The 25,468-nt window shown below is 41.3% G+C and overlaps 1 protein-coding gene across 5 annotated transcripts in view; it reads left to right on the top strand.

Moving 5' to 3' along the window:
• The window catches only part of PLXNB2 (plexin B2), a 252,382-nt gene that overhangs the window by 124,893 nt on the left and 102,021 nt on the right, over nt 1-25,468 (top strand). For all 5 annotated transcript variants that reach the window (XM_084206525.1, XM_084206521.1, XM_084206523.1 and 2 more), the window contains one exon: nt 12,027-12,093. In XM_084206525.1, coding sequence (XP_084062651.1) covers nt 12,092-12,093 — 2 coding nt within the window. In that variant the 5' untranslated portion in view covers nt 12,027-12,091. The remainder of the gene's footprint in view (nt 1-12,026; nt 12,094-25,468) is intronic.

Genomic DNA, 25,468 nt, shown 5'->3' with positions numbered 1-25,468 from the left:
TGTAACCAATATATCCCTTGGGAAGCTTACGTGACCTGTGATCTGTTTGGAAAAAAATGTTTTGGTTTTACGAGGCTGTTCAAACGCAACTATGTGCAGTGGGCTGTGTCCCAGCGAATCTGGAAGGGGCTCCCTCCTCTTTGTGTACCTCCTGGAAATTTCTGGGAGTTGTAGCAGTGTTTCTGCATTCCAGACTGTAGGATTCAAGCTCACTCCATAACTCACGGCACTGAAAAAGACCTGGGAAATGTGTATAATCATGCTCTCTACCTTTAGTGCTACTAAACAGAGGAGTGTGTATTATCTATATAGTAATATATATATATATATATATATATAGATATATTCTATGTACTATTTAATAGCACTCGATGCCACACAGTGTTTACACACAGTCATCCTTGCTGTGAGGCATCCTAAAACTGCGGCAGTCATAATAAGGTTCGGGTCAAAAAGCACCATGCAGACTGCTGAATGTATATTCACATTCTACTGAAGTATGCCAGTAATACAGGACAAACAGCGTCCTTAGTAAACATCTCAGGCCTTGCTCTGTACCTGGCTGCTTTTTTTTTTTTCCCTCTCTCTTTCAATGAAGCCAGAATATGTCATCCCAACTTAAATTTGCAAAGCAGTCACCTGTGCTCTAGCCTTCATAGTGCTCTGGCAGGAAAACAAAGCACCCAGCTCCTGAGGACCTTCAGTCATGGCTTGGGAACTTGGGCAGCCAGGAAGACAGAGGGATAGACAGCCTGAACTTGACAGCCCATTAGGTACCTGACCTTCTGCTTAAATGACTATTGAATTCTTGAAGATGTGGATTAATGCTTCCTTTTGTTGGGTGAGATGGGCAGATAGGCATGCCAATTAGAGACAGCTTTGCCATGGGTTCGGGCCTTACAGTGCAAGGGGCTCCTTAGCACAGTATTTCTATAGAGAGGAAATACTGAGAAAAACTGCAACTTCTTTACAGAGAGGGGAAAATCATTGCATTCACCCAGGATTTCATTTCACTATAACACTCTATAAGCAGAGACAAAACAATTTGTTTCTAGTTACTTGGCTATTTCTGAGACCCAGAAATCAAAACTGACCAGTTTATGGCCATAGGCTTAACACAGGTATGTTCCAAACCATAATATGTCAAGAGCTTTTTCAGCACAGGGTACAAAATCTTTTTCATGCCAGAAAGACCACGGCATTGCCTTTCTAACATCACTTCCAGTTCACACGTCCTCCATGCAGCTCTGTAGCCACAGGGACCCAAACAGAATATAGCGCATCTCTCAGCCAAAAGACCATTTTTCCTTTTAAGTGGAGTGAGCTAGTGCTGCTTCTTAAAAAGTCTTCCTGGTCTGGGGAATATTTAAGCCACAGTCTCGTCCATTAAGTACTTTATCAATGCAAAGATGGAGCCAAATGAAGCAGATCTGTGGGCTCTTGTGTGTGGTGATGACACTGTGCCTGGGATTGGGCTAGCTGTGAAACCAAGTGTAATTCACCCCCAAAGTACCATCTGTTTGAAAGATATGAAAAGTATGTGCTAACGGGTTGGTGGCAGTGCATATTGGTTGCAGGCATGGAATTAGGAGGAGTGTAAAAGTTTTGACCCAGTAGGGAGGGGTGCTACAAGGAAAGCAGGTCACTCATAGAATGGAAAATCTTTCATTTCCAGTACCCTAAGAGGCAGGTGAAGATGAGCCTCATGGAATTTTTTTCCGTGTACAAGACAGTTCCAGGCAAGGCAAGGCAGGCTTTGTGTCACAGCTGTGACAGCCTTGTTTGGAGAAAGTTTATCATGAAGGAAGCCACATCATTTCTCATTCGTGAACAAAAGGGTTTTAGACTCTGAAATCAGCCCGCAGATAATGCAGAAATGGGACAGCTTGTTTTGTCTAGATTTTTGAGTCTGCTTATGTCAGGAGGTAGGAACTTCAAGTCTAATGTTGCTGGCTCTGTTTTCAGCTGATGGATATAAAGGAGGCTATGGGGAATAGCACAAAAATGGGCAGCCGGAGTAATGTAACAAGGAAGGAGAAGGTATGTTGTGTATTGAGGGAAGCAGGTGAGCCTCCAGTTTGGAGCAGAAGTGCTGCAAAGTTAATGTTTGCACAGTGTGAAAAGATCCCTATTGTTGCCTCACACAGAGGAGCTGTTAACAGGCATACAGGAAACTCTTTGATCAAACACCTACGTCATTTCTTAGTGCTCTGCTGAAATTCAGCATTTAAACGGCAATGAATGTTCTCCCACTGAGATACTTTTTTAATCTCTAACATTTCTCTGGAGAGATACTCTGAGTAATTTTGAAAATAGAAACAAACATGTACAAATCCAACTTTTTTTTTTTTTTCTAATGGTGTAAAAATTCAATGGTTAAGTAGGATGAAAGTGGGGTAGTGCCAGACCACTGGCATAATGGCAACTGCTTGCTGATTCCTAGCCGCATAATCAAGTTAAGGAATGCTGTAAATTAACACATGCTAAGCCTTTCGTTTTGCAGCAAATAATGATTTATGCTGTTCTTCCGTTGACATCATCTCATGTCACGGAAGCGTGTTTTAACAAGAGGTATGTAGTTCTGGTAATCCCCAGGAAATCTGCACACTGTTTACCAAAACCCACTTTTTTAAAAGAGTTGTGCTCTGCCAAGGAACCTGGAGCATGTCAGATTAGAAAAATGCTTCTTTTGGTGCCTGAGAGGAAACAGTATGTATGTGGGTATAAATGCCTTCATGGTAAAAAATGCCATGGAGGTAATTGGCCAAACAGTGGTGTTTTGCTTCCAGAAGTGGGAAGCCACTTTGATGAGTCTTGTGGGCCTGAAGACAGAGGTTTCAGAGAACCTAACTTCTTAGAGCTGATGACAGATCTTCCTGCTCACCTGCAGCAAACAAGCTGAGGCAGCTCTGCTTTTCTTTTCTTTGTTGCTTCATCCATATGGTCAAAACTGTATTTTAGTTTGTTCTGGATCTGATATTGCAGAAGTATTTTTGATCCTGCAAACTTTTCACTTAAACAGTTTAGTGGCTATAAATGTGTAATGATCATTGTTGTTCCCTTTGTGATCCACTTGCAATAATGGCTTTCCTTTTGTCTTACTTGGCATATGAGGTGAAACAAATGAAAAGCTGTATTAATTATTCACCAACTAAAGAATCTCTTTCACTGTTACTATGTTTCAGGTTTGTAGATACCTTTGCATAAACTAATTGATTTTAGAAATAATATTCCAAGTGGTGTTAATTAATAATTTAAATATCATTGTTTTGGAAAGCTTTTTAGCTTTATTCTGAGCAGCTGGCACCGGAAAACAGAATTTGGCAGTGATTTAACTTCACAAATATGGAGCAAGTTTTCTGCAGCTGTTATCAAATGAAATTAGTAACTGAAAGGTGTGGGAATCTTTTTGCATGAAAGGTTAATCAAGCCCAGATCCAATTGTGTTCTAACCTAAGATTAAACATGAAAAAAGTCTGTAGTAGGGGCAGGAAGTTTCCTAAGGCACTTGCACCTCACTGTGATTGAGGAGGGGAGGGGAGGGAAGGAGGAGGGAGTTAGTGCCAGAGCAATCATATCTTTTATCTCAAGAACTATTTTCAGCAAGGTATGCTGATCTTATTTTCCATCCTCCCACGCTTTGGATAAGAGTTTCGGGAAAACTTTATTTTTCACTTTACCGGGTATGGATCTAATACAGATTTCAATATCAGGGGACTACCAAACTTTTGGGTAAACTAGTAGTTTGACTCACTGCAGAAGAAATTAAGGTATGTCAATTCAAATAGGAAGCTGATTTATTGTGAATTGTCAGAAAAATCTTTACTTCCTACGCTAGTGTTGCAGACTTTAGCCACTCTGTGTGGAGGGAAATTAGCTTGTCAAATACAGTTTGCCCATGGATGAAGAGGTTTTCAGCACTGTAGTGCTGCAGACGAGCGGGTTTGGGGTGGCAGAGCTTTATAACCCAGGGAGCAGAGCGTGGGATGAAAACCGGGTGAGAGCAAACGCTTCCAGCTGGACGCAGCACTGCCCTGCAGAGGCACGGACCGCTGGCAGCGCAGGCACGGCCGCTCCCAGCTGCGGCTCCCCGGCCACGGCCGGCTGCTCCCTGACTGCGGGGAGCCCTGCAGCCCTCCCGTGAGCAGGGCCCGGCCTGGCTTAGCAGCCCCGTGTGCCGTGCCGGGGTGAGGCCGAGGTGTCCTGGTACCACCGCCACCCTGCCCGCCTGCACCTCGGCATCCGCCCCCAGGTGGGGCACGGGGCGGTTCCCGGCCTTCTGCGGAGCCAGGTTCGGTGGCTTTAATTCCATCTGCGGTTTGGATGGCTTCGCTTGGCCATTAAAACCCATTTCACAACGAGTAGGATTGAAATGAGCAAGGAATATTTGTGGCAGCTGTGGATTTCCTCCAGGCCTACAGGAAGAGTAAATTAGTTACTGAAAACTTGACAGTTTGTCCTGAGTGCTTAACCCCTTCCTCTCTGGAAACTTGATTTTCAGGAGCAAGTGACTTTAAAAGGAAATAGTATACCAAATGTTTTTTTATTCCTCCACGCCCTTTTCACGGTAGGTCTGTAATTGCAAAACCAGCCAGAAGTGATTTGTTTGAAGAGGAAGTGTGGGAACTTCCTTTATAAATATTGCCTTTCCCTTCGTGTGCATCCAAACGCGGTGTGCTCTGCCGGCGGAAAAAAAAAAGTGCTTGAACTGAACAAGCTCTTATTCCCGGAGCTCATGCCCCATGTAAGCGTGAAAGGCAGATGATTTTGGGGGGGACACCAACTAAAACCACACCTGAAAAACCAAAACCAAATTAAAAAAAAAAAAAAAAAAAAAAAAAAAAAAAACCAAAACCCAAATAAGAACATTTTAACAGCTGGTTTTGCCCAGCCATTCCCTGTCAGTACTTCCCGGTGTGTGCGTTCTCTGCTCGGGAGCACGGGGCAAGCTGAGGTCCCGCGGTGGGGCGGGGGAAATCAGTGTTTGCAGAGCCGGGGATTGCAGAGCCCGCTGTGACTCGCTCCGCCAGATAGGACCGCATCTGCCCCAGCCAGCTCCTATCGCTGCTTGGAATGGTTTCCTTTTTAAAAAGTGTCAACATGTGTATCTTTCCTAGTGAACTAGAAACAGTAGCCTGTACCTTCCCAGCCTAGCAATACCTTTGAGGGATTTGCAGAGGGGCTCAGCCTCAGAGGCGCAGCCGCAGCCCGGGCAGTGTCCTGCCCAGCCGCAGGCAGGTGAGGCTCACCAGGAGGGACCAAGGCTTAACCCGGCAGGCAAAGCCACGCCAGGCTGTTGTGCTTTTTTGGGTTGGCGGGAGGGGTGTTTGGGGGACTTTTTTGTTTTTCTCTTAAGTGAACAGTATCAGGGTGCATGGGCTCTTTGCGTGTGCAGGCGGCCAGCTGGCCTGGCTCGCTGACATAAATCAGTGCAGATGATGGGAAACAAGGCAGGGGGTCCAGTTCCCAGCTCTGAAGGATTCCAGATTAGGAAGACAGATCACAGGGAAGGCAAGGGAGAGTGTGGCGGGAATCAGGCTGATTCTCTGAGAGGTGCTGAAGATGAGGAGAGCCCTTCTGTCTGATTTAAAGGAGGAAAGTGTTCTTATATTGCTCGCAATTAGGCTGAGATTCACCTTGTTCATTGGATTTGATGGACGAATGAGACATTCCTGCTGTTATAACTTTGGATTGCTGTGATGCTTTCTGATCTGTTCAGCAAAAGGCACAGCCAGGCCACTGTTGTATTAATGAGAAGGTTGTGATTTTTATACATTTCTCAGTGGGAAAGATGAAGTTTCACTCAAGCTTCCAACCAGGCTTTTTAGTGGCTCCATTTTCCACTTTTAGAAACAAACAAAAGAATGAAATTTGCAGTGCAATGAGCTATCATGGGAGAAATCAGTCTCTATAAAAGAAGAGACTGGAAACTTCACTGATCATCCAGCTGGTCTCAGGTGAGGCTTGCCTGGCTCATCATAGCAGGAGTCCTTACATCCTTTCATACCCCACTTCAGAGGAATGGACATCTCAGTTCAGGATGACAAAGGAGTGAACTTTGGGTGATTTTTACTTTTTAAATAAAATTAAAAATAAAATTCACATCTCTCCACTTCTTCCTGTACTTTCTTCTTTGTTCAATGTCATACAAATGCATTTAAAGCCTTACAGTGCTCAGGATAAACTTTTCATTCTGTTATGTCTTTCCTCTTGTTTTCCACACCATTATTTGCTGCTCTCTCCTTATGTCTCTTATTCCCTCTTATCCACGCCTCATTCTCCATTTAACAATCTTTGCTTCCTTTTACCTTCCTACACTTTGCATTTTTTCCTCTCTGTTTTCACACTCACACTGTCATGCCTGCTCCTTTCTCCAACAGGGCAGGCTGCATTCTGTAGTTCAAGGAGTAAACCTTCAAATTCTTGTGTGAGTACTGAGTACATGATGGAAGAGACTGCAGGACTGGGCCCTAGCTTGGCAGATAGATGGGAAAAGGTAATGAAGCCAATTTTAAAGTAGTCTTATTTACTTTGGCGGTTTGTATCACTTTGGTTGACTATTAAAATGTGTATTTCTAAGGTGAGGTGAGCACCAATGGCATTGTGTAAATAAAGAATTTCAAGAACTTAGTATAAAATACTTTATAGAGGTAATATATTACTTCCAGTTGAGAGAAATGAAGTGGCACTTTAAAATCAGTTTTACTAGCACCCTGTGTTTAAAAAAAAACCCTTCTTTTTCTTTTTGTTTAACCTCTTCTGCAAGCCTGGGCATGTTTGAGGCTACCAGGATCCAATTTCATGTAGTATCCTATTTCAAATCCAGGCAAGAGCAGGCTGATTGAAAATCTTGCTGTCAGAAGTAAAACTGCCTGTGGAATGCCTTCAGTGACAGGAAGATGAAAGGGAGAATTGAATATAACAGATTCTGATTTTCTTTTCTGAGGTGTGAGGCTCTGGAGCAGTGTTCTTGGACGCTGCACCATTTACCTTGATTGAACAGTAATGGTTGTAGAACAATTTTGGTGAATTTTTGTGTTCTTCAGTTAGTAGTTAGCAAGTGTCTTGTGAAGAGGGGATGGTTGGTGCTGCTGGGGCTGTTATGAACCAAAGCAGCAGCTGTAGGATATTTCATGGCAAACACAGAGCCACCTGTAAGTCTGCATAACACCAGAATAACACAGGATTCCTAATAATTCTTGTCAGTGAAATGCTTACTGGTATTTTGAAATGATTGGGCTATTTCAGTACTTTGAAAACTGCTGGTGAATGTGAGCTAGTCTAACTGGTCTGTGTTTATATTGGTTTTTAGGGTCAGCCCAAACACAGATGGCAGTCTGCTTCATTTTCCCATATGTTTCTTTGCCTCTCCTCTTCCCTGTCCCACAGAGGCCAAAGGATTAAAGAAAAAGAGGACTAGATGAGAACTGAGAAAAGAGGGAAACAGAAATAGTGTTTTAGGACTTCAAAGGAGTAGGAAAGCGAAGGGAAAACTGAACTTGTGATCTTTGGTTAATTTTTAATTCTGGGTGTCATGGTTTATAAATGGAACAGCATTCCTCAGATATGTGCCCCCCCATATCCCCAAGACTCCTCCTAAACCAACCACTCACTTGCTCACCCACTCACTTGCTCACCCTGCTTTCCTTCCCCTTCCTGCTCCAGGGGTGGAGTTGAAGATTGGAGAAATAAAAAGAGGGAAATTGCACGATGAGATAAGAAATAATTTACTGGAAACAGCAATGAGATACAAAAATGAACAGTTGGAGCAGCAGTATTAATAGCAAAAGTATACAGAAAGAGGGTGATTTACATGGAAATAAGTGCTCACCAGCCAACCTGAGGTGGTGCAACCCTGAGAAAATTAACAATGGCCAACCTGCCACTCTTTTGTGTGACCTGAAGCCTCACTTTTCTTCCTAGAATGAGTCCCTTATTTCCAGCTCTCCATGCCCCTGCCCCCCTCCCGCACCAGGTGATTGTGTGGATGGCATAGAATAACAACCTAGACAGACCCACACAGCTCCAAGCTCTGTCCCCTCTCAGCTACTGCAAAAAAATTAACTCTGTCCTGGATGAAACCAGGACACTGGGTAACTAAAAAACTTGGCTATGCCAGGATTATGTTGAATTCCTGGAAAACTAAGAGGAAACATTGTTCTGCAGTGTAATGCTGGTCTGTCTCCTGTGCCCTGTGCTGGGTGATGCTCATGACATGGGGACCATCTTGCATGGCTGGGAGAGCAGCAGGTTGCACAAATAGATCTCTTGCATGCAGGGGGTGTGTCATGCTGGCTGGCCTTGGCTCCATTTGCTCTCAAAAGAAAGGGAGAGGCTTCAGAAAAAAAAGTCACTGTCCTTACACTCTGATTAAGTGCTGTCTAGAGCCAGCCAAGAGAATGGTGGTGAGCCAAGTGAGGAGAAAGGAAGTCAGTAATAAAACTCGGGAGCTCATGTGCTAGAAGTGAAATCTGCTGTCTGTGGTCAAGGAGGTGGAGAGGGCAGAATAGAGATGACCAAGAGTCATGTAAGCTAGAGAATTGAAAGTGAGGGAAGGTGATGCATTGGCCAGGTATTGTGTCATTCTGAGTTAATTAGAGATCTAAATACACTGCAATGTTTAGAGTATTAGGTTGACATCTGATATCACCCTAAAGTTTTTAATATTAAATTCTATATCCTGTTTCCATGTGGACATGGTCTCAGTGTTGTAATGTCTTCACTGAAATGTGAAGATCCATTCTCAAAACCAAGCTCAAAAAGCAGTATGTAGTTTTATCCTATGTGCTCCATCCTATCAAGGGTGCTGTGCTTGCTAGCTCAACAACTGGATGAAAGTTCCATGGGCATGTAAAAGTCTATATGAAAAGCATCTGCTCCATATGTTACATTTAGCTGAAGGCTCAGGGGAGTAAGGTTTGTGTCTGGGAACCGGATAGCACAGCTTTCCATCCCTGACCCAGTGCTTGCCCTTTTTAACAAACAAGCAAGATCCTTCCTCAAAGAAAAGTGGTTTGTGATCTGTTTTTAGCTCTAGAATCAAACATTAAAAAAAAAAAAAACAAAACCAAACCAAAAAAACCCCCTCAATATGTTCTTGCCCATACTTACAGCAGCATCAGCTTTAGGCACTGCAGAACAAGTGTTACACTTTGTTCCTTGCTGCTTTCAGAAGCCATTACCTCCCTGGCATTGCGTGCCAGGGCAGCATGTTACCTGCTTGCAAAATTTTGCACTTGGACACAACCAACCTGCCTGGGTTTCTCATCTATTTGAAATAATGGCATTTGAGACCTTGACCCTGAACACAGAGGTGCAGTTGCCTCATGAGGGAGAGGGCATTTGCAGGATGGGGAGGTTGTTCACGGTTGTCCTGTTCCTGCTGGGTCATTGACCATACAAGGTGGTCGTCATCCTTTCCCTTTAAGGTGTATTTTGATTTGAAAGGCAGAAATTTTGTCATGTGAAAGGTAGGAGCAATTAAGCTAGCTCAGATTGAGACAGGATAAGAGCTAAAAGTAGTCTAATCTCTTGCTGTCCTCTGTGGGTTATGGAGGGGAGAGGGAGTCCTCTCCAAGAAGCAGTTCAGGGAAGATTGATTCCAAATCCACATGGCAAGACTCTTTCTGCCAAGCTAGTGGAGAGAGAAGAAACAGGAAGATTAGCCTTGTTAGACTGAAGTTAGATTATGTGACCATCCCTCTCCCCACTTGCTCTGTTGTGCTCATGGTTTCTGTCATCTTTAAAGAGCAATTTCTCTATGTTGCTGAAGTACTTTTTGCTTCAGGTCCACTTGCAGCCTCCAGCTGTTAGAGGACCTGTGCTAGCAATATGTATTTAGGTTCCTTTAGTTCAAGCAGCCCATTTTGACTGGCCTGCTGGCCAAACCCATACCATGAAAAAGCAGATTCCAGTGCAAGATACTGAAAAAGAGCTGCTGTGCTACGAGCAGGAGGTAGAAGGAAGAAACAAAACCAAACAAACCAAAGAAGCCTTGTGGCAGATGGTACCACCTGTGTCCATCCAAAGCAGAGTGCCATTTGAGTGGAGAAACCTGGAAAATCTGATGACTCAGTCTGAATACATAGGGAGCGAGATTTCTAGCTTGTGTCCCAAGCCTCTTATGAAAACGGCTTCCAATTTTATAACACAGAAAATTGAATACAATTTGGTAGCATCATTCTCTGGCACAGTTGAACTACAGACTGAAATGCCTGGTGTATCCATGTGAGAACTGCCACATAAGTAGTTAGATGACTCTGTGCCAGGTCCTGGGTTATGGCAGAACCAGTTTTCTGAGAAATACCAGAAATAAATATATTTCTGATATTTTTAGCAAAGGATATACCTTTAATAAAACCTTTAATACTGGGGCTATCTCTGGCTGGACATAACAGTTAGAGTTGATAGCATTTGATTACTTTTCCAGGCTCAGCCAAATACTAATTTCCATGCACCTCCGTTCTGGCATCTGCAAGGCTGGATGGGGACCCAACTGTGCAAGACGTGACTAAATTATTGTTCAGCAGTGCTTGCAAAAATGCTCGTAAGGAAAGAGAAAACATGGATATATAAAGCAAACTTCTCAGCAGGATCAAGTCTTGTTTCCTTGCTGACTCCCCACCTCCTTCCTTCTTGGCTGTCAACAGGATGATAATGGTTTGCATTCTTTTGTACTTCCTTTTACTTCTGAATTTTCTTTTCCTTTGCTTGTTTAAGTTGCACCAGATCTGTTTTTCCTGTTGTTGGTAAGACATAGAAAGAAATCTGCCATTTACCTTGATCCTACAGTCTAATTTTTGGTCTGTCTCTTGGCTTGGCTGCTTTTCTTACACTTCCCTCCTATGACATTCCTCAGTCCAATCTTACATTGTCCAGTTAGGCTGTATCATGCAGCTGTGCTCTAAATATCTCACCCAGCTCTTCCCCCATATGCCTCATCTCACAATTTTGCTGAGCATACGTGTTCATCCTGTACCCAGTGAGGGTTGTTCCCTCATACAGCTTTTCCCTGCAAAGAAATGAAAGTACATTGTCTTAAAGAACATCTTCCCGAGGCAACTGCATATAGGGTATGAACATAAGAAATTAAATTCCATGGAACATTAGCAAAATAAGTTTGGTTCAGGACTGGGCACCCTCAAGAAACATGAAGGGAAAATAAAAGTCCTGCTGATGTTTGTGTCTTCTTTCCCTAAAAGCCAGTGTTATGTGAGTCTAAAAGTCATGTTCAGTTGAGATGAGATGGCTTTGGAGAAAAGGTGGTGGAGTTTGGGCTCTCTTACCTGGGAACTGCCATGTGGAGGTCTGTTAGTACATGTGTTGGCTTGTGCTGCAAACTGTTTGATTGTGCATTGCTTGCTTTGCTAAAAGCACCTGAGAAATAGCTCTGTGTAAGGAACAGATCGAGGCATACAACACTCACTATGTCTATTGCCTGGGATAGTTTTTTGAGGACAGTTGTCATCTTCATATTTATGTTGAACAATCTGCATGAACCTTTTTTACTACTTTTTGGTATATACAGTGATGTTAAAAACTATTTGATGGTATTTTATCTTTCCCTAAAGGGACAGACATTGCTTCTCTTCCATTCTTAAATGTTTGGTCAGGGGAGGTGCCAAGTACTGCCACTGCTCAGAGCATGTTCAAACTCTGGCTAGAGGAGTCCCAAGTTATACAATAACCCATCTGTAATGCTAGGCATTCTTTTGGGTAATACATCAGTTTAGCTCTCAGTTCTTCAGTAATGAGTTGTACATCTGTGAGCAACTGTCCATCTGATTTACTATCCTAGCAGCTATTGAAATAAAGAACATTGCCCCATTTAGCTTCAGGATGGAAAGTTATAGTGTGATAAAGTTGTGTTTAAAATGTAATAAAACTGACTGTATATAAACAAATTACAAGTTTATATTACACTGTAGATGATCTTAAATCATATTTTAAAGTTCATAAATTTAATGTGATTGAACATAGCTTAATGCATATGAATATATTTTTAATTGCTGCCTTCTTTTATTTAGTAAGAAGATTAAACTGTCCTGGAAAATAACTTGATTATAGTGAAGAAGACTTAGTGGAAAAGTGAATGTAAGTATTTCAGAGCATGTGTCAATTATTTATGTTTGCAAACCATTGACATTGGTGATACTATAAATCATGCTGAATTGGCAGCCACTTTTATTATGGTGAGAATGCAGGATCTGATCACTTTGCATGTGTGTGTGTGTGTGTGTGGTATAGAATATCTATTATATGGGTCTAGGCTAATATATATCTAAATTATTTTAATGGGGCCATGTGCTATTAGTCACTTGCATGCTTAAAAACTACTTGCAAGAAAAATGACATGAAGTTGTCACTAAGCGCCCTTAAAAAGATAAAAAAAACCACTATTCCCATATAAATACCCACAGGGATTCTTAAATTCAGTAATGCAGACATATTTTCCATTTCCAGAGGAATTTAGTCTAACTTGGAATAATGCAGCCCATATATAGTATTTTTGGTATACTTGCCCCGAAGATGTGAGATTATAGAAGAAAAAGATTGCACCGTGGATTGGCAATTCAATTTAGAGTGAAATACAGCAGCTGCAAGTTCCAGGCTAAGTGCATCATTGCTCACTTGAGGTCACTTTTTCAAACCTGGAGTCAATAGTTCTCTAACAATAAGAGCTTTGCCTCATTTTCTAGAACCTCTTGAAACTGTTACTTTGCTGGGGAATACACCATTATTTTTTGTAAAGTAATTGCCTTCCTTAGCTGTATTTCATAATAATGTGAACCCCCTGACTGTGTGCCTGCACATGTGTATTTGTATGTATGTATTTGTGTATGAGGCAAAGCTGTGTCTCTGCAAGTCATTCCCCAGGAGACTTTGAGTGGCTCTGATGTGCAGGGCAGCAATAGTCATGAACTCCCAGCTACAGCAGATTCATTCCAGTATTTTTTTTTTTCATATTACATTTTCCCACGATCTCACCTTCCTTTTCCCAGAGCCTGACTGATGAGCTTGGAAGCAGGCAACTCAGCCTTTCCAAATGCTGAATAAAGTATAGAATTAATGACTTAGATGTTAAAGAGGACAGTGATTATGTCTTAAATGTCTAACAAGCTGGGACAGTTGTAATTCTAGCCTTTCAGGTTTTACTAACTTGTCTTCAATAATTACTGGCTGACCAGTAGTACTGAAAACTGCAGGAGCTGCATGTAGCATTGCAAAGTGCTGTCTGGTTTATGTAGAGTTGGCTACTGATATAAGATTGCTTGAAATGAAGATTGTCAGATTTGACGATCTTTGTACCTAAGCTGAAGATTTACAGATTGGGCAGTGCATTGATTCCTTCCAGTACTAGTGTCTAGCCCAGTTTGAAATGTATGTAGGTTTATAAAATATAAAATCAAGTCCTTTAAATGTGTGTTGAGCAAAACAACGCAGCTTGAAGTAACTTACTGAGACAACTTTAGTTGCCTCAAGATCCTAAAAATATATTTCAAATGACCCTGTTCAGGCCAGTGACACTTCCTGAACTATCCCATGTGTGTCACAAGTTTGTACATGCAGAAGTTTTTTGTCAGTTGCTTTCACATTTTTCTCACCCCTCCACCTTCAACTGTTACTTCTGGGAAACTCGGGAAGGGTTATCTTTAGTTACAATTTTTTGGTGAAATAAGCAGAATATTGTAGGTTTTTTCTTTGTAGTTCTTAAGGGCCTTTTTAGCAGGAGAGCACGATTTGAGTGTCAGTTGAGCTATAAAAGATATCTGCCCAATTAAAATGTCATTTCATGTATGTATGTGGAAAAAATTAAAAGACATGAAGTAGAGTTGTGTTTTAGGAAGCTGAGGAGTATAATATTGGCAATGTGATTATTAGCTGATCCTGAAACTGGCAGAGGACTAAACACATCCTGCTGCAGAGATGGATGCTAGCATTTTGTCCTTCATGTAAAAATAAATATCATCTCTAGTATATGTTATTTTTCTGATATTTTGATGGTGTGCAAATGTAGTCTGAGCTCCTAAATGTAAACCTTCTTTTTGATCTGGCTCTTGAAGGCATCTGACATGAAAATTAGAGATTTGTCCTTCTAAACATCAGTCATTTCAAAAATTATTGGCCTCACATTGGCTGGGCTTTTTGCAGTAATACCAAATCAACAAGTTTTTATGGAGAGCAGAAAATACCTTTTCATATGCACTTTTGGTTTTGTATCTCAAAAGTGGCTGTGGAGATATTCTCATATACAAAAACAGCAGAGGTGAAGGGAGGGATCAGAGGACATCATGGGAACCAAGAGGAGCAGTGGCTTTGCCTGCAGCCACTCACAAACTGGAGGTAGAGCCTTGAACCTGTGAAATCCAGCACCTGCTCATATAATCATCCATTTTGATGTGTAGCACATCTAGAAATATTTATTGAAATTTTTGGTTTCATCAAAATTGAAAATGAAATTTGGAACTTGAGCTTGAATACCTTGTAATGGTTTGGCAGAATAACTGATAAAATTTTGGCTTTGGTTACCCATAAAGCCAGAAGGTGAAATAAACTTGCTCTTCCTCATTCTCATCCAATGAAATTTTGGACTGACCTTTCAAACAGATGAAAGCTGGAATGCTGGATAAACCCAGTGAAATGTTGGCTTGCTGTGTTTCTTTACCTCACAAAGGAGCGAAAAGGAATGGAGAGAGTGAAGGTTTTGTTCCACTCAAAAATAAGGAGAGGCTAGGAAAAACATCAAATGGGCTGGTGGAGATGATGAAAAGCCAATTGTGTTGAATTATGCTGATGATGCATCAAAATAATCTTGAGGCAGGGACTGCAAGGAGGAGGAAGGGGAGTGTGCACCTTAGGGAATCAGGAGCAGGCACCATCAAGTAGAGCACAGGCAAGAGAGTGCACAGGATGAGGGGAAGAACACTCAGCCCTGATTAGATACCAAAATTAGGTTCTTGCTGCACATTTTGTAATCTGCGATCCCAGGAACGAGTTCTTAATGTAGCACTGAGTGTTTTTTCACTGTTCTCAGCAGTACTCCTTATGTAAAATGTGTGCACTGGCATCATAAATAGCCTGATTCAAACACCCTTGTGAAGGGTGAGGACCCCATCATGTCATGTGCTGTCACTAAGCTCTGCTAGCTGGTAGGCAGGTTCTTCCTGGAAGGTCTACAGAGATGCTTTTTAGACTTCTAGAATTATAAAATATTGTCTCAAAACCAGTGCCCATCTCAAAAATGTCCATCTTAGTTTCAGGATCCAGGTGGCTATTGTAAAATTAATTATTGTTTCTAAGAGCTTGACTCCTATATTGTGAACGTTATAAATAATTCTCAGCAATATTTGGATGAGGTAAATAAAGCATAGAGGCACACTTGATAATAAGGAGAAAAATAAATATTTAGGAGTTACTAGTTTATTAAGTAATGTCTATGCTGTGCATGAAATGAGGCAGGGAAACAGAGGAAGAAGTCTCCCCTTATAGAGACTATCATGAAGGAGTCACACAAGAAGCTTTAATTCTATGCATGACAATCAGACTTAAGTCCCTCTAAGAATCACCTCTAAGACACTTCTTTAGATCCATAAGATTTAAGTCACCAAAACAGGTAAAAATTGTTCCATATTTTCTGCATGCTTTGGGCTGTGGGCAAGAACGTGTCATTGCAAACTGTTCCCACAGAATTTCTGCCCTGTCACGCTGAAGCTCTAAAAGGCATGCAAGGGCACTACACATGGGTTGCATCTGTCTTCATCCATGTGGTTTCTGGCATCTCTTCCAGTACCTACATCCTGTCTTTTTTCTTTCCCTCCATCTTGGGAATTCCTTGTGTTGCCTGGCTAACTTTAAGGAGAATACTTCAGCTCCAGGAGAAATTACATCTCTGCAGTACCAGCATGAGTAGCCTGTGACACCAGGTCAGGCTGTAACCACCAGCAGTAACAACCACAGGAAAGCCCTGCATAATGATCTCTCCAGGGTGTGCAGAGCACACTTATTTATGTTGTTGTTTTCTCACATGCTATCAAATACAATCTTTTATTTCCTTTTAATCTGAGTTTATATTCACTGGGTCATGTAAAGGCCAAACGTCATGCCTTTGCTGCTAGATCTTTGCAATGAGAGTGCCCAGGGTGAAAATCCTGCCCTCATCCTGCCCTTATTGAGCATGGAGTCACTGGGAGAGGGCTGGCTCCACAGGCAAGCCTTGGCTCTCCATTTTTCTCTAGCAGAAGCCTACAGGGTGACCCATCTAACAAAAGCATTGCACAGCTTTGTACATATTTCATATCACTAGCTGCAGATAAACTGGAATAGAGTTTTGCCCATATGTTGGCACCTTTCCCTCTATAGAGAAATGAGGCCACACTTTACCAGTCGTTGCAGACTTGAATATCTAAACATGTTATGTACTTCTCATCCTTCACTTTGAGACTTGTCTTGTAAAAAAACATTACAGGTTAGTTATAAAAATGTGATTTATTGGAGGGTATGAATGACCTTTCTCCCTAATCCAGTTAACACTTGACTAAGTCTACAGGTTTGGCTAGAAGACCCACAGGAGAGAAAATTCTTGCAGCAAAACACAGCTATTTATTTAGAGGTATTCATTCTTCCTCCTTGAAACACAGACCCACATGTCAGTCTTCTTTCTCATGTTTCTCTGAAATTATCTCCTGGGGAATATGTAGGAAAACAAACAGCAGATTCTTTTTCCATTTTAGGAGAGGGATGGAGACAAATTCAACTTCAAAATACTTGGTATTTTAAATGCAAAATGTTCCTTCCTTAATTAACACTTGGCAAAGTATTTTAAAGATCAAAGTGTCAATATTAGCTAATTCTCATGACACACCTGTCAGGTAAGTAAAAATTATATCCATTTATAGCCCAGGAAGCTAAATACTGTCTAACATCAGCATTTTCACAGTTGCTGCCTAGTTAATTTACTGAAATAAGTAGTCTAATTCTCAAAGGTTCTTCATATTCTTAGTTGTCCTAAATTATGCTTAGAACTCCAGAGTACTCACTCTTTTGAAACTGAGTGCAAGTATTTTGGTGCAGAAACATGGGTATGTTTGAAAGCTGAACCTGAGGCACCCACACTTAAAAAACTTTTTCAAAACTTAAGCAGCCCTAAAAAGCCTAAAGCTGGAACCTACATGTTGTCAATTCCCAGGCTGGGCTCAGGTCCCTGCACTGCCCAGCTCTCCTACCTTAAGGCAGAGTTGTTTCTCAGGGGAACTGAAAAAAGTGTGAGGTATAGGTAGTCTTGGGAGGATCATTCTTCAAAGATGTTTTTTCTTTTTTTGCAGGGGACATGTATAGAAGGAGTTTTTAGAGAGGGAGAGGGTGCTTGAAGTGGAAAGAAAAATGGTGTGTGACAGAAATTAATTCTTCTACCTCCTGCTGTTTCTTCCATTAGAGATGCAGGTTTATCTTGTTATTTCTGTCATGGCTCTCTCTCCTTTTGTTACAGCATCAGCAGAGTGGTATAATTGGGCTGGAGGACAAATTTTTTGCTGCTCTATTGAGCAACGACTGAAAGGGAGAGGAGATTTTGAACAAGTGCTGTCTCCCCTTCAGTGTGCAGTGCAACTTGTTTCCAAATGGTGTTTTAGTTGGAGTGGTGGTGATTGTCAAGTGCCTTGCTTTGTCTGTGCAAACAGTTTTTGTAACCTGTTTGCTCCATTTGGTGTGGCAATGCCCAGCCCTGAATGCAACACAAAACTTAAGGATGGCGTCACTCCATCCCAGTCTGTTCTCCCTCTTGCAGGAGCAGGTGGGAATGCACAAAACCCTTGCCAAGGGCTGTCCATGACTTGGCACTCAAAGGAGGGAAAAGGCTAGGCTACAAAAAGGGGTCTCAAGGGATTGAACAGCCTGGAGCAGGCGTGCATGGCTGAATTAGGAGTTGGAATTGTTTGGCTTTCAAATTCAGAGAACTTGTTTGCTGTCTTGGCCCTGCTCAAAGTGAGTAAATGCTACTGCTTATGACAAAGCCCAGTAGAGGAGGAGTGAAGGATTAAAAACACCAAATGATGACTCACCCTCCCCTCTCCCCCTTCCCCAGTTTCAGTCCCCACTAAACCACTTTACCTCGCCAAACCCCTGGTGGCATTTTGATTATAAATAATCATGTGTTTGAAATGTTAAAATGTGTGGGCAGGGATTAAAAGGATATGTGATGCTACAGCATTAAAACAGTGCAAACCTCTGCAAGGGAATTATGACGGAAAATTATTTTTGGCAAGGGCTGCTGCATCCTGGAGAGATCAAGAGAAGGCAAAAAGCAGTTTACCCAAGCCTAGCAAAGCCTAGTAGAAAAGCTGGGTGCAGTAAAATAGGGCTTCACATCAGTTCTTTGTCATATTAAAGCTGAATCTGAAGTTTTGGGGGGATGCAAAGAAGAGATTCACTGACAAATTTCTGTCAAAGGTACCAGCCTAACTTGTTGTCCTTTTCTTACTATAAAGGTTGGTGAATACAACTTCATGGTTGTCACCCACACTGTAATAGGTTTCTTCCTTCTCCTAGCATGCGATGGGAATGGTAACATAGCTCTCTCAAATCAATGTGTCAGCCTGTGGTATTTTACAGAATAAGCAGGTTGAGTTGCCCATTTGGGATATTATTCTATACTCTCAAAGAAGTCAGGATATTGGCATCAAGTTTCTTGTTGTGTCTGGCAACAAAAATTGAGAATTGTCCCTGCTTAGAAAAGCAAATGCATTTCAGACTTAGAGGGAACTGCTGGAAATCGGTTTTCAGCATTGACTTTAGCATTGATTGTGCAGCTTGAGTATAATTTTTAGTGTCATTCTCAGATGATACATTGGCTTTGTCTCCATAAACCTTTGATTCCTGGACAAAGTAAACCTTTTTATGGGACTGTTGAATTTCAGTATGGGAAATCAGCTTCCTCACCTCACTTCTTAATTGCAGGTGAGTGAACAATACCAGTGTGAACAAAACTGGTGTGAACAGGCTCAGATATGGGCACTGCCCTGCTGCTCTTCTTGCTGATGATCTTGCTGCTGTTTGCTTGTCTGTACAGGGGAAGCTTCTAAATGCTATGCCTGTGGGAGCTGTGCAATTACTAATAAACAAACAGTTTTTAGGAGGCACCCATTCATTTCATGTCTAATTAATTTTTGAGACACACTCGGAGCCTACAGAACCTAGGGAGCAGGACTTTGAGCAGAACTCCTTGGGGAAGGCAGGATAGTGCCACTCCTTCACCTTAGCTGCCTTCTGCCTTGCCCCTGCTGCTCCCAGCTCCCTTTGCACTCTTCCACCTGCCTTACAGACCAGGCTTCTGCAGAAGTGCATTTGGAATCTTCATGCTGCTGATCCCCTGGGTTTGGTGCAGGGCAGCCTGGCTGCAGGTGTCTTAGGGGTCTCTTCATAGTCTGGGGCTTCTGCTCCATTCCTGCAGTGCATCCTCCTGCTTTGTCATAACAATGATGTTGTTTAAGCAGTTGTCTTGGGTAGACTGGTCACTTTGCTAAATGAAAGTGATTTGGTTAATGCAATGTTTTACATAGAATATACCATCTCCACTGCTCTTAACCTTTGCTGTTACTTTTGTGCTAGCAAACACGAAAAAATGCCCTGTGCATTCAGGATGTTACTTTTTTAATGCTAAATTTTTAATTTATATGAAATCTATTTATAAGCCTAACTTGTGTTGTTTTGTTTTTCTCCCTCCTTAAAAGCATTTAAACATATTACTTGAACCTTCATAATAATCTTTAATTAGTGTTGTATTTAATATTATATTTAATTAAGGGATTTAAGAAGGATAAAAGTAAAAATTAAATACTGAGACAACTTGCCTGCCTAATAATTTTTTAGGGCTAAATTCAAGGCAAGCCTCAACCATATTTGTTTCAATTCATGTAGTGAAATTGACATTGTATTTAAAAATAACCATTCCTTTGGACAGCTAGGCAATATTCTGGTGTTCTGTTACTGCAGCACTCAGTTTGATCAAGCTGACATGACAATGTCATGAAATAATGTCAAGATGCAAAAATATCTACATTTAGGTAGGAAATTTCTCATCGTCAGTCAGTAAGCCAATGACTTTGTAAACAAAAGTCTTGTTTATCTTTGCTGGTTTTCCTTAAAATTTCATGACTTAAATTTGTTACTAGTTAACTGAATCATATCAAATTACAGTTGCTGGGAACTTACCACTTTGCGAAACATTGCAACTCTTGTTTGTACACTGACAGTGTTTCCTTAAAAATGGATCTGGAAATTTCCAGACAACGACTGGACCTGCCATGGTTTTTAAGAAGCTTGGCTTTTAGTGCTTGAGGTTTGGGTTTTGGTTTTTGGGGTTTTTTGTTTGTCTGTTTGTTTTGTTCTGCTTTTCAACCTTGAAGTTGTCAGCTCACAACTTTGGCCTTGGCATCCTCTGCATCAGTTTACACCCAAAAATCATCAGCTACTGGCCATTTGTCTCTTCAGGGTACTCAGAGAAGAGAAAGGGGTCACGATACCATTTCCATTGCAATGAGCAGAAACACAAAAACATAGAGTACAGCTATATGGTATCAGGGGTGGTGAGCAGATTCCTCAAGTCCTCTTGCACTTCTTACAGCCAACATCTTTGTAAAGCAAAAGCTATATTATTCTTTACAGAAGACTCTGGGAAGGTTCAGTCCTGGTTCTGCAGTGGCATTGGTTGCCAGTGCATCATCAGAAATATCCAGAAACTGAATGACTGTAGAAAGCTCTTCTTGGCTGCAAAGCCAAGAAGATCCTGTTCTAAAGCTGGAATGGTTCTAGGAAAGAAATGTGGTCAATTGAGCAGATTGATTACATTTGCCAGGCTTTGCGTGAATCAGGCCATCCATCCGTATGTGAATTCTTGAGCTGATTGCCTTGAAAGATTATTGGGTAGCACATGTTTATAGTGGTCCAGTCTGCAGAACATAGATTTTATCTGGGGTGTAAATATTTGTGGTGCTACCCTGACTCTGCTTTGCCAGATGTGTATGCTTCCTGCTTGAGCTGCCCCACATGGGAATGTTCTACCTGTTTGCATGATTATAGATTTTGCCTAAAGGAGCATTATGCAAAGAAGTTGTCTCTCCTGAGGGAAGTATATGTGAGCAAAACTTTTACAGCTCGGGGACAAGCTATGCTGATAAAAATTGTTCTTTGAAATTATGTCTTTGAAGTATATATAGGACCAGAAGGAAAAGAACAAGTAAATGATGTAGATGGGGAACGGAAACAAAAAAAATATATAAAGGAAAATGTTCCAAATATATCTATTTTGCACAACCTGAGCAAAACTGAATGTGTTAACATTATTGTAAATAAATGAGGTACCCTGAAAATAGTAATCTTATACAAAAGGAGGTGCTTATTCTCACAAAAGAAGAATGAACAGAGATGACATTTTTGCCCAGCAAGTCTGTCTGTTGTCTTTGACAAGGAAACCAGGAGAGTTTATTTCTTCAGTTGCAGTAAACCTACTGAAGGTTTCTGTGGTATTCACATGCCCTCTGAACAGAGAGCAGCTGTGAGACAAGCAGAGAAGAGGGAAAGCACAATTCTTATCTCGCTTGCTGTGCCTGTGTTGTGCTAAAGCAGAATGCAACATGGAGATTGTTTACCCACAGTGAGGATGTTCTGTTCCCTTGGCCTATCAGGGCCAGTGAGTGTGTGTGTGTGGGACTGTCACGGGACAGTCACGAGAGAATCAGGGATGAGGGCAGCTCTGTGCAGTTGTGAGCAAGAGTGAGTGCATGGCAGATTCAGTTTAGATGAAATGTACATAGTATGGTATAAAAAGTAATTCATTAGCTGTCTGATGATGGAGTCAGATGCATCATTCTCTCTCCCTCACCGACGTTGGAGTCACCTTTGATTTCCAATAGGTTCCTACTTCAATGGTGTCAGGATGTGTTTATACATACACCCACTTTCTTAGGTACCAGTCCACCCTAGTACATCCATCAGTGCTATGAGTATGGCTGCAACCAAACCCCAAGCCTAAGCAAGAGCTGAAAACTAAACTGGACAGAAGTTGAAAAATGGGTTGTTCCCTCTGGAACAGCTCCATGAGTGTCTTCTCACCACCTTTTGCATGCCACTACCAACCCAGATGTTAGGCAAAGTATAACATTCACCCAAGATTTTTCTTCTAAATGAATGGCAGGACAATGTGTGGAGAGAGGGGCAAGCTGCTTACTTTCACATTCACTAGATAAACTGCAACTGACCTAGTGGGAGAATAGAGAAAAAATAAGGTTTCCCAAGTGAGGTGTTTGGCATGGTGTGATCTTCCTTAGGTATCTGTTAAGCAGCTGACAGGACTGCCTTGTGACCCAGTTGCTGACTAGCAGGGCAGAGGAAAGGCAAGCGGTGGGGGAAGGAGGAGGCACATCCAATGTTTTGCAACACATGATTTTCAAGCAAGCACCTCTGCTGTAATGCTTCTTGTCTTGTTCTGCCAACTCTTTCACTAAAGTTGAACTTCATTTATCATCTTTGGCATTAATCTAATAAATCTAACATTCTTGGGCAAGGTAAATATTTGACAGTTCCTGTATGCCTAATTTGTCCCCATGCTTTCAAGATTTGCAGTATCCTTGTAAAATATTGTCATACAAATAGTGGGTGGTAGAGTTCATGCTGTTACAGTAAGTAAAGTGAGCATTTTAAGTAAATTCCCTAAGCGTATGCACATTACAGCATACAACTATGTTTTCTGAAGTGGCTGAGATTCCATTCACCAGCCCTGGAAAAGGCATAAGCATCTAAGAGATGGAAATTAGTACAAATTGATCTCATAAGAGCAAATTTTATTTAAATTCTTGCCTGTCAGTAAGTGGTCTTGATGATTTTGTTCATGACAAGTTTGCTTTCATTAAGGGGTAAAATACGCAGTATAATACCTATATAAAGAGTATGTTAAGCTGTTAAATGCTGGTTCCACAAGTAATCCAAGATTTTCTAGCTTTTGCTTTAATTTGAAGTCTGCTTGTCAGTCTTCATCTTTATTCATGGTAAATAAAACCTCTTCCCTGAAGGGATCAAGGTAAGAGCCATAGTATTAAGTCTGCAATCAGTGATTTTGTAGGGATCTTGTTAAAGTTCAAGTTCTTTCCCTGCAATTGAGCAGAAATACCAATGTATGACAGAAAAATGCTTGATCCACTGTTAAAATTGATCAAGAAAGCTTAAAATGCAGGGAGGCTGCTCAAGGCAAGTGTCAGCACCCTTTGGAAGAGGAGCTAAAGATAAAAAAATAAATACCAATGACTGTACCTGGTTCTGTCCCTCAAGTCAACAGTTGTTGGACCTGTAGTTATTTGGAAACCAGGGACTTTATAGCCTGGGAAAGCACAGAGAATTCACTCAGTCAGTGGATAGCCAAGAAAAATTAGGGAGCCAAACTCTCTAAGGGAAGAGAGAAATACACATTGAGGAAGCATTTGTGCATCACACAAATGGACACTTGCAGTTTACAGTGCACAACCCTTTCTACGTCCATTATCAATGGGATTGTGAGAGCCTGAATATGCTGAAGAAACCAAACCTCCATGAATATCCTGTCACCAGATCACCAATGAATATCTTGTCACCAGATCACCTTCCACAGTGATGAGCATCAGGCATTAGTACAAAGGCAGCAGGTCAAGTGCTGCCCACGGTCATAAGCAGCAGGTTGCACACCAGATTTTGTGAGAGGGGGTGGAGTAAACCTCTGAAGTGATTAGTGCTGTACCAACCCAGAAAGGTTTTGTGAAAAGTAAAGCAGATCTGACTGAAAAACTCCATGCTTATTCAGGAGGAGGCAGCTTTTCATAATGTGATAAAGTAGTCCATGATCTAATAGATGATGATGTAGAGAGGACAAACAAAGTCCATTGTAACAGGAGTAAGAAAGCCACATAAGAACAAAAAGAATATAATTCTGGGGAAAGAAACTGCCCTACACAAGTGGCTGAGCATCAAACTATGTGGGATTAACTGATCTCCAAGCTCATTTAGGCACAAAAGAGTCTGGTGAAATCTGATAATAAGCTCTGACTGAAACATGCTGCCTTAATGGCAAAACATTGATTGATTCTCATGTAGTATTTTTTCCGGACTGTGACATATCTGACATGGCCCAGATTTTTAATTTTGGTGTCTCTTCTTGATGGTCCATTTTTATGTGTAAGACTTTTGTGAGGTAGGAGTGAAAGACCATCCAACAGGTTTCTCAGCTATATATTGAGATCATACATTACTTGACATGAGTGTTGCTTTCATCTTTGCACAAATGTAGTTTCCTTTTGTTGAAAGTGCAGTAAGAGAGCAGAACTGCTGTAAGGACCGACAGATGATGTAAAGTAATTGGCAAAAAAATAAATTACTCCAATACTTAGGAATTTTTGTGTTAACTCTTTTCATAAAATAGGGAAATACAGTGCTCTAAAAAGTAAATCTTGCATTCTGGTTATGTAGTGATCTGTTGCTGGTCTACAGTGCTTCAGTATTAATCTGTCTCTTTTATCTGCTTAATTATCCCTTTTCCTCTGTCCTGACTGTAAGAAACTGGATTTTTGCAGTACCAAGGTTGAGAATTTACCCTGTGCCAAATAATGATCCATCCACAGAGACAGGGTTAGAAATTCTTGGTTTTTTTCCATGGTTGTTGGTTTGGAATTGGGACTATGAAAACTGCACTTCTTTCCTAAAGACCTCTCAGTTCTAAGAATAACTCTTTTTCTGAAATCTTCCCTGTGAAGGGATGTTCATGTGCTAATTACACATAATATCCCTGTTGCTTTTGCTTGGGTGTCATTTCTTTGTCCTGCTTTGGTTCCCTCTGAATTTTGAGCAGAGCTCTCAGGGGATAAGCGTACTGGAGATCACCATGGCAACACTCTGAAAAATGCACACTGCAGGCGCCAGGATTTGCTGCTGTATCCCTGTGAGAGCTCTGCTGATCTGTGGACTTGCAGACTTACTCAGGAGTAGGAGGGAAGGAGTCAGTGTCTGAGAGCTGCTTGTACAGTGCCTATTAAAAATGTTTCCTATGTAAATTGAGGAACTCTGGATATTGTTTTCTGATGCACAGCATTAACATCCAGCATTTTCATAGCCTGCTGCTGAGATTTCCCTTAGCAGACTGTAAAACCTTCTATTTTTATTCCACTTAATTCTCATATTAGGTTCTTAGGTCTTAGCTCTCCACATTTTCAGTCAGGACTAATGTGGGACCCATTGCAAAGGCAAAGTTGTTATCTTGATAGAAGATGGTTGTTTTGATAAAAATGTCATAAAGCTTATAATGCAGAGTTTAAAAGAGGAGAGAGCTCATATCCCTGCTGTTTCCAAAATGAAAGGTAAGATAAAAAACAAACATTCAAGGAAGAATTCTTTTGTAGATGAGTGTTTCATGGCAGTGGCTAGGAGAGAATGGCTTCTCTCTAGCAGTAGGAAATAA

Source organism: Fringilla coelebs (genome assembly GCF_963513975.1).
Source record: "Fringilla coelebs genome assembly, chromosome: 5".
NCBI lineage: Eukaryota > Metazoa > Chordata > Aves > Passeriformes > Fringillidae > Fringilla > Fringilla coelebs.
This window is presented reverse-complemented; position numbering and strand designations above follow the sequence as displayed.